Here is an 11,882-nt window from a genome sequence, read left to right on the forward strand (position 1 = left end):
CAAGGAGGATGAGGAAGTGATTTTCTATTTGGGGTAAGTTTCTCAAAAATGTGAAATCGCAAAAAAAGGTGTCTAGACCCTTCTAGACATGCCATTCACATAAAAAATTGAGATTGGCTGTAAAAAAAGGAAACTTCTCCTTTTAAGTTCAAGGTCAGAATACACTTAGAGAGAAAAGTGCATAAAAAGCCAATTATATTCCATTTACACGCGTTTAACTCGACAGAATTCCCCCCCCCCCCAAGTAAGTCCCAGGAGACCACTGACAGTAGATCTCCACCAAGGAGTCTCCTGAATATCGCGTCTTTTATAAATGATGTGCCTTGGTGGAGTCAGATGCTCCAAATACAGCACTATGGCATCATCTTGCATTCTGAACCCGCGTCAGGGGATATACTTAGCCAGTCCTCCAGTCTCAGTACTGCATTTGAGTTTCTTGGAGGTAACCTAAGATGCCCAGCCCAAGTTTAACTGCTGGCCCAGGGAGCTGAGGAGGGCCATTAAATACAGGCCATCGTGACCGTAGATGGACTGCTAAGGTATCTGTATGCCATTGGGAGGAGCTGGCTGCCTGGAGGTTTGATATCGAAACTGAATAGGCTAAGCATTCAAATATTGAGCGTGAATGGGTGGTTAGGTGCTCAGACGGGCACATCTGAGTAAATCTGAGTAATGTCTGAAAATATTTGTGGGTAAATGTTTTAGCAATGTCTGCACAATACATGTGCATGTACAGTCACCTGCCAAATTATTGGCATCCTTGAAATAGATTAGCAAAAAAGACTATAAAATAAATAAATACAGAGCTCCATTGAATGCTCAAAAAAATGTGAAAATTATTTTATACTAATGCAATTGCTCAGAGAAAAATATTTTGTTTGATTGGCACCCCTAAAGATTCTTAGCAATTAAATCTTAGAAAATTCAATCTGCATTAACATTCTACTCGTTTAAGGTAATTTCAGTTTAAGCCTTCCATGGCTTCCTGTTTCATTGGGGCATAAAAATGAGATAACAAGCATGTAAAATCCCTTTGTCATCCGTCACCATGGTAAAAGGCAAAGCGCTCACAAATGAAAAGAGACAAAGGTTTGTTGACTTTCATAAATCAGGCAATTGGTACAAAAAAATTATTAAAAACCCAAATATACTACTTACCACTGTTAGGGAAAAGACTAAGACATTTACAACCACTGGAACAGTGGTAAACTTGTCTAATAGAGGATCCAAGTGTATCTTGTCTCCACGCACAGTGAGGAAGATGGGCCACAGTTGGAGAATTACAGAACTTGGTCGCATCTTGGGGTCACCAAGTGTCCAAATCTACAATTATACACCATCTCCATGCCAATTGGCTATTTGGAAGGGTTGCCATAAAAACAAACTTATGAGAGCAACCAACAAATGTATACACCTGGAGTTTGCTAAACGGCATTGGCACTTGGATTGGAACCGGGTGCTATGTTCAGATGAGACGACAATAGAGGTATTTGGCCAAGACTGATGCATATGCAGAATATGGTGCTGGATTTTTTTATGTTATGGGGTTGTTTTGCTTCCATTTGTCCTGGGGCCGTGGTTAAGGTCAGTGGCATCATGAACTCTACCAAGTACCAGGACATTTTTGCCAAAAACCTTGTTGCCTCTGCCAGGAGGCTGAAACTTTGCCGCATGTGGATCTTCCAGCAATGACCCAAAAGGACACATCAAAATCCACAATTGACCACAAAGTCTCAGTTATATTTATTGGATTGGATCTCTACACTGCACAGGTCCAATTTCCAGATCTAAATATACACTACATGACCAAAAGTATGTGAACATCTACTCGTCGAACATCTCATTCCAAAATCATGGACATTAATCTGGAGTTGTTGCCCTCTTTGGTTCTATAACAGCCTCCACTCTTCTGGGAAGTCTTTCCACTAAATGTGGAACATTGCTGAGGGGACTTGCTTCCATTCAGCCACAAGCATTAGTAAGATCGGCACTGATGTTGGGCGATTAGGCCTGGCTCGCAGTCGGCGTTTCACTTCATCCAAAAGGTGTTCGATGGGGTTGAGGTCAGGGCTCTGTGCAAGCCAAGTTCTTCCACAACGATCATCGACAAACCATTTCTGTATGGACCTCGCTTTGTGCATAGGGGCATCGTCATGCTGAAACAGGAACTAAGGGGCCTAGCCCGAACATTGAAAAACAGCCCCAGAACATTATTCCTCCTCCACAAACTGTATAGTTGGCACTATGCATTGAAACAAGTAACGTTCTCCTGGCATCCGCCAAAACCAGATTAATCCGTTGGACTGCCAGATGGTTAAGTGTGTTTCATCACTCCAGAGAACGCATTTCAACTGCTCCAGAGTCCAATGGCGGCAAGCGTTACACCACTCCAACCAACGCTTTTCATTGCGCATGGTGATCTTAGGCTTGTGTGCGGCTGTTTGACCATGGAAACCCCTTTCATGAAGCTCCCAACGAGCAGTTAATGAGCTGATGTTGCTTCCAGAGGCAGTTTGGAACTTGGTAGCGAGTATTGCAACAGAAGACCGACGATTTTTACATGCTACGCGCTTCAGCACTCGGCGATCTCGTTCTGTGAGCTTGTGTGGCCTAGCACTTCGTGGCTGAGTCATTGTCGCTCCTAGACGTTTCCACTTCACAATAACAGCACTTACTGGGGCAGCTGATTAGTTGGAAAGGTGGCATTCTATGACGGTGCCATGTTGAAAATCACTGAGCTCTTCAGTAAGGCCATTCTAATGCCAATGTTTGTCTATGAAGATTGTATAACTGTGTGCTTGATGTTATACACCTGTCTGCGACGGGTGTGGCTGAAATAGCTGAATCCCCTAATTTGAAAGGGCGTCCACATACTTGTGTGTATGTAGTGTAAGCTATGCATAACACAAATAACAGCCTACAGTAGGGCTGCTGGATCTATCACAGAACCTTACAGACTCACGGATATGGCGAATTAGGGACTCATCAGAGGGGTATACTACAAAGCAGGATCAAGGTGCCTGAATATTCCGAAAAAACTTTTTTGTTTTTAAAAGATAAGCTTGAAATGGTCATGATCTACAACAACCAAAATTAAGTTCCTATGTTTAGCATTCTTAATGAACCAAAAAATCAACATTTGTCTGGTTGTTTACCAAAGTTAGCTGGCTAATTCATTGATCCTGCTTTGTAGTGTACTCTTCTGGGAAGATAGGCATTAACTCGTTGAGTGCAATGTTTCACTGGCAGAAGCACGCCCCATGGCAATTTGGGCCTAACTGGCAATGCTATTTTATGAAAACATGACAAAAACATTTACAAGCTATATTAAACATACACACACACACAAACACACATATATACAGTATCAGTCAAAAGTTTGGACACACCTACTCATTCCAGGGTTTTTCTTAATTTTTACTATTTTCTACATTGCAGAACACTTTTTTGGTTACTACATGATCCCATATGTGTTATTTCATAGTTTTGATGTCTTCACTATTATTCTACAATGTAGAAAATAGTCAAATAAAGAAAAACCCTTGAATGAGTAGGTGTGTCCAAACTTTTGACTTGTACTGTATATGTATATATATATACAGTTTATATACAGTGCCGTGAAAAAGTATTTGCCCTCTTTCTGATTTTCTCAGATTTCTGTCAAAAGGACGTGTACACAATTCCGTGAAGCTGAAAATGTACTAGTTCTTCCATGGCCTGCATACTCAGTTGTGGGACAACATTCCACAGGCCACAATCAACAGCCGGATCAACTCTATGCGAAGGAGATACACACCCCTACCTTTTTTTAAGGTATCTGTGACCAAACACTTTCCATTAGCTAAAACCATAGCCATATACAGAGAGTATTCAGACCCCTTGACTTTTTCCAGTTTGTTAGGTTACAGATTTTTTCCCTCATCAATCTACAAACAATAGCCCAAAATGGCAAAGCAAAAACAGGTTTTTCGAAAATGTTGCTAATTTATTAAATATAAAAAAATGAAATACAACATTTACATAAGTAGTCAGACCCTTTAGCAGCGATTACAGCCTCAAGTCTTCCTGGGTATGACGCTACAAGCTTGGCACACCTGTATTTGGGGAGTTTCTCCCATTCTTCTCTGCAGATCCTCTAAAGCTCTATCAGGTTGAATGGGAAGCGTTGCTTCAAGGTATTTTCAGGTGTCTCCAGAGATGTTCGATCAGGTTCAAGTCTAGTTTTCTGACTGGGCCATTCATGGACATTCAGAGACTGCATTATCTTGGCTGTGTGCTTAGGGTCATTGCCCTGTTGGAAGGTGAACCTTCGCCGCAGTCTGAGGTCCTGAGTGCTCTGGAACAGGTTTTCATCAAGGACCTCTCTGTCCTTTGCTCCGTTCATCTTTGCCGCGATCCTGACTAGTCTTCCAGTCCCTGCCGCTAAAAAACATCCCCACAGCATGATGCTGCCACCACCATGCTTCACCGTAAGGATGGTGCCAGGTTTCCTCCAGATGTGATGTTTGGCATTCAGGCCAAAGAGTTCAATCTTGGTTTCATCAGGCCAGAGAATCTTGCTTCTCATGGTCTGAGAGTCTTTAGGTGTCTTTTGGCTTACTCCAAGCGGGCAGTCATGTGCCTTTTACTGAGGAGTGACTTCCATCTGGCCACTCTACCATAATGGCCTAATTGGTGGAGTGCTGCACGGATGGTTGTCCTTCTGGAAGGTTCTCCCATCTCCACCTAGGAACTCTGGAGCTCTGTCAGAGTGAACATCGGGTTCTTGGTCACTTCCCTGACCAAGGCCCTTCTTCCCCGATTGCTCAGTTTGGCCGGGTGGCCAGCTCTAGGAAGCGTCTTGGTGGTTCCAATCTTCTTCCATTTAAGAATATTGGAGGTCGCTGTGTTCTTGGTGACCTTCAATACTGCGGACATGTTTTGGTACCCTTCCTCCAATCTGTGCCTCGACACAATCCTATCTTGGCGCTCAACGGACAATTCCTTTGACCTCATGGCTTGGTTTTTGCTCTGACATGCACTGTCAACTGTGGGACCTTATATAGACAGGTGTGTGCCTTTCTAAATCTTGTCCAATCAATTGAATTTACCACAGGTGGACTCCAATCCGCTGTAGAAACATCTCAAGGGTGATCAATGGAAACAGGATTCACCTGAGCTCAATTTCGAGTTTAATAGCAAAGGGTCTGCATACTTATGTAAATATTGATTTCTGATTTTTATGTTTAATAAACGTGAATATTTTTCTAAAAACCTATTCACACCTTGTTTATTTCCTCAATTTCCGAATAAGGCTGTAACGTAACAAAATGTGGAGAAAGTCAAGAGGTCTGAATACTTTCCGAAGGCACTGTACATAGAGAGTTAGGCCAGGTTTTAGAACGTCTGTGTTAGCACCCATATAGAACTTTATTCTTGAAAGTTGGTGTATCCAAGTCTTTACTGTGTCATCAAATTGCATATCTGCTTTCACTGGACATCTTCACAGGTTTTGAAAACGATCAGAAATAAACAGCACAACACAGAAGCGTTAATTGTCCCTTAGCACAACTTTATCATCCATAGTGGTTGCTATCTGAACATTTAACCACATTGACCTAACTCTCTATGTACTGTATATGGCTCTGGCTAAAAGTATTAGCACAACAGATGTTAAGAACAGTATTATTTCGAACTTCAGATTACATCCACAACAATTTCCTAATCTGGATGAAAAAAATGAGGTTGGCTATTTAATGAATAATAATTGGTTGTTCAATCCAAGGTTGTGTGTTTGTTGTTGTATCTCAAAAAAAAAATATATATAAAAAACTATCAATCAAACAATATATATTTTGTATATAACACTTTGCTAAATCCCAATTATATTTATTGTATTGGATCTAGCCACTGTACAGGTACAATTTCCAGATCTAAATATATGCAAACGGATGACAAAAACTTTCACAAGCTTTTTAAACATTTTTTATTGTTTTATTTGGCGGAGAGAGCGAGACAGAGAGAGAAAGAGATCCAAAACCATAGTGTTGAAAAGTTGAACAGCTACAGTAAAAAAAAGAACAGCATTTCGGATCAAAGATCCTCTTCCTGCAGGGATGCCAAACAACAAGGTCATATAAATCCATCTCTGTACCACAATACGAGAAAAGACAGCTGTGTTTAACCCTGAAACTTTTTCATCCTGCCGTCCATGCCAGCCTGTTCATCAACGTTCTTGCGCCAGTCACCAACTGCATCCGCTGCCTGCATGACAGAAAGTTTGTGATAGATGATATATCAAAGACATATTGAGGATATACTATCAACTGATTCTTTCATATAAAAAAGGTTTTAGCCATTTAGCAGACGCTCTCATCCAGAGTGACTTACAGTAATGAGTGCATACATTTATATTTGTACGGGTCCCCCGCGGGAATCAAACCACAACCCTGGTGTTGCAAGTGCCATGCTCTACCAACTGAGCCACATTGGACAATCAAAGCTCAGTACAGATTCGGTACACAGTACTTTCTGCTATGCAGGTTTCCACACAAATACCCACCTCCTCTTTGACCTCCTTCTTCACTTCTTTCAAGTTCGCTCTGAAATCCATGGAAGCCTTGTGCTTGGTTCCCAGTAGAGCCTGGAGCATAGCATCAGCAGACATACGCACTTTCTTCAGGGCTGGCTTCTTCATGCCCTGGATCTCAATCACTTTCATCTTCAAGTCCTCAATCTGGGAAGTGAGAAAGTCAGGAGAAAGATTAGATTTGCTGTATATGTTTCAATATGAGGAAAGATACAAGATACAATACAATCTACCTCTTTGTCAGCCTTCGACACTTTTGATTCTGCGTCATATCTGTCCTCATCTACCTTGTCGATGGTATGGGCCAACTTTTTGAGCATTTCCTGTTGGTACACAAACACATCAGTCATAGAATTTGTAACACAAACTATCTTCTCCTGAAGGAATCAGTCTCTCCAGGCAACAGTTATTTAGAGTAAAGGAATTGGAGTCTGTGTACTTTGTATGCAAATACACATTGCTTATTACAAGAACCACCAATGGTACACTGCAGGCCTAGAACATTGGACTAGATGTGCAAAGCTTGTGTAAATGAATGAGTGACTAGTATCGTACCATCAGCGCCGATTGATCTCCAGACAAATCCAGGGCAGGGATCTCAGCCATGAAATTATTTTTCACCTGCTCAGCCTCCTTTTTCTCCACTTCAATCAGCTCAAATGCTATCTGGAGCACCAAGCTCTGGAGAACAAAGAAACACAGTAAGGCCAAACCTAGTCTACAACATAGTATTGGTGAACAAAATGTGACTTAAAGTGGAAATCTTTGATTGCTACATAAATGTTTGGACTTTTAAATCAATAATATATACCCATTGGGCCTATTACAATGAATTTTGGCCACTAGATTATCTCCAGTGTGTCTCTTGTTAAACCATCAATATGCACTAAATTCACCCATGCAGCTGATTTCAACTGCAACAACATTGGCTACTGATTTACCACTCCCTAACTCAGATATTAGGATAATTTTTTTGCACAGATTTTCCATTGTTATGACCAGATAGGTCTAGTGGCTGCTCTAACAATGAAAAGAAATGTCTTCATGGAAGGGAGTTGGGAGTAGGCACGATCAGGTGGGAACATTCTAGCCAATGAGTGGCAGATACGTGTGTGAACAACAGGCACAATGGTTTCCACTAATTACCACAGCCACAAAGTCGAAATCGGCTACATTGTAAAGATTCATGAAAACAAACATTTGCTTTTTGGTCTTCATTTAAGGTTAGGGTTAGGCACAAGGTTAGCAGTGTGGTCAAAGTTAGGTTGAAAATGACCTTTTATGAAGATACATTTTAGAAATGGGCAGGGTTTAGGACTTTGTTGCTGTGGTAACTATTGGTGACCAAGCACAACTCGATATAAAGTGTTTTTTTTTATCTCAAAGTTGCTGGGATGTCACTTGTCCTACGTATATCAATACACTCCTAACAATCTTATCATTGTGAAACTTCTATTCGATCAAATAACCCACACGTAGCAAATAAGCCATTACAGTTTTGTTAACCAAATTCAACACTTTCTCATTGACCGCCATACAAAAACTCATCACTTGGTGAGCGACAAATATCGTGATTAAACGCCACCTGCTAGAGAAGACAGGTTATCCCTCTCGCTTCGCCTCTTCCTCTGGGCTTTTAGTCCTTATTTCAACCAGCCCTCTGGTGGGTATTATCATCGGAACAATTTGATCCGGCAATTTTACCTAAAGCCAGTTTATCTATATAGCAATTCTGTATTACCGAACTAAAGTATTTCATTTTTTAATTTACCATGGCAAATCTACTATGGCAATATATCATACCCCACACATTGTATGAATGGAAAAGTGTATGAATATTTTTTGTTTGTTTCTAATGTATGTACGTAATTCATTAATGATTTTACTTGTCTGAATCTAATATGAACATTTCTTATCAAAAGTGGGAAATTAAATATTCACGAACTATAGGCTACACATTTGACATTTGAAACTAAATTGTGTTGTATTTTGAATTAAATTGTATTCAAATAAAAGTATTAAGTTGCACAAATTACTGTATATTCCATCTTTTTTTTTTCGTGGTTAGGCTGGTATAAGAGTAGCCTAACATTTCCTATGTTTTATGGCTAGCAAAGATTATTTATTTATTTGTAGAACAAGTCAATAACACTCAATAGATGAATCTTTATATTTTCTTACAAGACAAGAAGACCAGTAGGCCTACTGTGGTATAAATGCCTCATGAACTTAGCTCAACTGTCATGCCCCATCAGAAGCCAAAATATATGCTTGTTTACTCCATTGTTTGTAATAATGTTAACTGTAAACAAACATTGTATAGCCCCAACAAATTGTCTAATTTTGATATCATGAATGGTCCTTGTATTCATAGCCCTGTCTATGAATTTGAGAGTGGTTACATTTCTCTAGGCCCAAACCATTTTGTATTTATTTATGGAAAAACAACACGTTTTAGTAATTTAGTAGACGCTCTTACCTAGAGCGACTTACAGTAAGTGCATAAATTGTTGTACTTATCTTTTTCGTACTGATCCCTCGTGGGATTAAACCCACAACCCTGGCGTTGCAAGTGCCATGCTCTACCAACTAAGTAAGCCATGCGGGACCATCCCTTAGCTTTTTACCAAAACAGTGGTGAGGTGTTCACTGTGTTATTGTTTGAAGTGCAAATTTCCCCTTTAAAGTATTAAAGAGGGGCCCCCCGAGTGGGGAAGTGGTCTAAGGCACTGCAGCGCGGTGCGAGCTGTGCCACCAGAGATCCTGGTTCGAAACCAGGCTCGGCCACGCCCGGGAGACTCATGGGGTGGGGCACAATTGGCCCAGCGTCGTCCGGGTTAGGGGAGGGTTTGGCCGGCAGGCGACTCCTGTGGCGGGTCGGGATCACTGACATGGTCGCGCGTGTACGGTGTTTCCTCCAACACATTGGTGCGGCTGGCTTCCCGGGTTAAGTGGGCATTGTGTCAAGAAGCAGTGCGGCTTGGCTGGGTTGTGTTTCGGAGGACACACGGCTCTCGACCTTCACCTCTCCCGAGGCCGTTCGGGAGTTGCAGCGATGGGACAAGACTGTAACTACCAATTGGATACCATGAAACAGGGGTAAAAAAATATATATAAAGTATTAAAGAGGTGAAAAGTTTTTAAACCAGTCGTGTGAAAGCCAAACTAATCCACTCAAGTACTGGGTATTGGCGTGCCTGTAATGATTCTTTCAGACAATTGATCACAATTCATTGTATTCGTTTACCTTCAGATGATGCCTGCGACTCGATGTCATCTTTTTTCTATGAAGAAAGGTGGATTTTTGTTAGGGATATAAGCGGCATTTGCATTACTGAGAGAACTTATGACTGGATCAGACATGTTTTGTGTCAGGCTGAAAGTCTGGAATGCAACTTTTAGTGAATAAAAAAAAATATGCCAAGACTTACTCCGACATTTTGGCTGTTGTTGTGCTTCACACCCTGAATAGAAGACAGAAGAGAGAAAACTTGTTTTGATATTTATGATAAAACCTTTTATAATATCATTAGGGTGCAATAAGTTCAAAAGCGAGAGACATGTCTGGTCTAAAGATCATGCTGTGATATTTAGCTGAAGATTGATAGGGTTTCACACGCCAACAACCATCAACCATAAAAAAAGTCAGAGATGACACCTGACTCTAGCGGTCCAGATTTAGCTCGCTCATAATCGCTCCAGACTCTAGCTCTGAAAATGGATAATGTTTCACCTAAGAACCTAGTTTGGCCAAGTGTTCCTCAACAGACTTTAACTGCTGCTGCCTTCAAAGACACATGTCTCGATCTATGAACCTGCCGCTGTGGCATGAATCAGAAAAGCCTTCCTAATCACATAAATCAACAGCATCTTCTTCATTCTGCAGACAGATGTGTAGGTGTTGAATAAAGATAGTCACACTTAATCAACTAATATAATGGTTTGCTCTTTTTCCTCCCCAGGATTACAGTAAGTCTCAGTGAAAAGTTCATTCAAACATTTTCAAAACTCAAAAAAGGTTTTGATGTGGAGATGAGCCCTATTCCAATTCCATCTGTTGTCTGGATCCAGCTACATGACTGAGCTCTAAGTTAATTAGAAAGATAGGCAATGTCTAAAGGGATTTAACTAATTCATTAGACCACTTTTGTGAACTGAGAACATCTGACACTTTACCTTCCCATTGCTTCATTCATAATCTAATCAAATCAATTATTTACATTTCAAATCATCGAATTAAGTCAAGTATACAATTTAGCAAGCCAAGACTGATGAAAGATCGCTCATGAAACACAACTAGTTTACCTTACTCTCCTTGTTTAACATTACACATACATAGCAATTAACATGACACAGCATGCTGTCTATTGTTCAGTTTCACAAAGCTGTTACACCATCCAACTCCTCAAATTAACACATACCAACTTTCTGGATTTCGGTTAAATGTATTTACCAGCTTTGACTGCAAGAGTATCACCCCTAACCAGAAACCTAGCCAAAGTTTCACAATCTTCCATCTACCTCTATACATCTGAATAAAAAGGCAGAGGCCATGGCTCACATCATTCTGTCAAGACAACTTCATTTTTCTATCAGTATCCACTGGCTGTCAGAGGGAAAACCGGACGTGTATACACCTGTATTGCCAGGTGAATTCGTCTGTTCCATATGTTCAATTTGTAATGATCCATAAGGTGATGTACAGTAATACAGCAATGTGCAATGAGTGTGTTTGATAGTTAAGATTGACATCTGTTGGGAGGCTTTATAGTCTCGTTCTATTTCTTTGTGCTTTTAATCCCAGTGATGCTACACACTCAAAGTGTGATAGAAAGACAGGAAAAGAGAGATTCTCACCTACGAAAGGAAGAGGAAGAGGGCAGGACACACCTGGAGGAAGAAGGGAAGACTGGCAAGCAACAGGCAGTGAAACATGAAACACGGTATATATGGTGTCGGATGATACATCAGCAGAAGCACCGGGTCCTCTTTATGGAAGTGGTTTCCGTGTCAGACCAATGGAACATCGAGCTCCTGAAATACACTCTGCCCAACCCTGTTCACCTCATATTATTTCCTTCAAGATGTCTTCCAAGACATACATGTATGTTGCTCTGGGCAGTGAGTATAGAATTACAGTACAGTATGGGAGCGATAGGGAAAGTAATTATAGATATGAGTGAAGTTATTCTATGTCTATGATATTCACGGGCAACATGGATAACAAATGTAAGTATTGGAAAAAATTGACTTTCAGTTCCTTTTGGATGTCTAAATGTGTAATCAATACTGTACAAACATTTTATTTCTAAAA

The 11,882-nt window shown here is 40.7% G+C and overlaps 1 protein-coding gene across 2 annotated transcripts; it reads right to left on the reverse strand.

The window, feature by feature from the left end:
- Nucleotides 1-5,948: 5,948 nt before the first annotated feature.
- Nucleotides 5,949-11,695, reverse strand: LOC139530215 (troponin I, fast skeletal muscle-like). 2 transcript variants are annotated; one of them, XM_071326421.1, is made up of 7 exons: nt 11,426-11,695; nt 10,000-10,032; nt 9,816-9,852; nt 7,124-7,249; nt 6,802-6,891; nt 6,542-6,715; nt 5,949-6,243 (listed from the first exon to the last, which is right to left on the reverse strand). In XM_071326421.1, the coding sequence occupies exons 2-7, from the start codon at nt 10,005-10,007 to the stop codon at nt 6,160-6,162; spliced, it is 519 nt and encodes a 172-aa protein (XP_071182522.1). In that variant the 5' UTR covers nt 10,008-10,032; nt 11,426-11,695; the 3' UTR covers nt 5,949-6,159. The 2 variants fall into 2 exon arrangements, with proteins under 2 accessions (XP_071182522.1, XP_071182523.1); XM_071326422.1 differs by having other exon boundaries at nt 11,430-11,526.
- Nucleotides 11,696-11,882: the final 187 nt, after the last annotated feature.

The sequence above is a fragment of the Salvelinus alpinus genome, chromosome 9 (assembly GCF_045679555.1).
Source record: "Salvelinus alpinus chromosome 9, SLU_Salpinus.1, whole genome shotgun sequence".
Classification (NCBI taxonomy): Eukaryota; Metazoa; Chordata; class Actinopteri; order Salmoniformes; family Salmonidae; genus Salvelinus; species Salvelinus alpinus.

Excerpts from the sequence above, each read along its gene's own strand:
- LOC139530215 (XM_071326421.1), bottom strand. Across the intron at positions 7,250-9,815 it reads GTCGCAGGCATCATCTGAAG|AGCTTGGTGCTCCAGATAGC; the intron begins GTAAACGAATAC and ends TTTGTTCTCCAG. Across the intron at positions 6,716-6,801 it reads TGTCGAAGGCTGACAAAGAG|ATTGAGGACTTGAAGATGAA; the intron begins GTAGATTGTATT and ends CTCACTTCCCAG.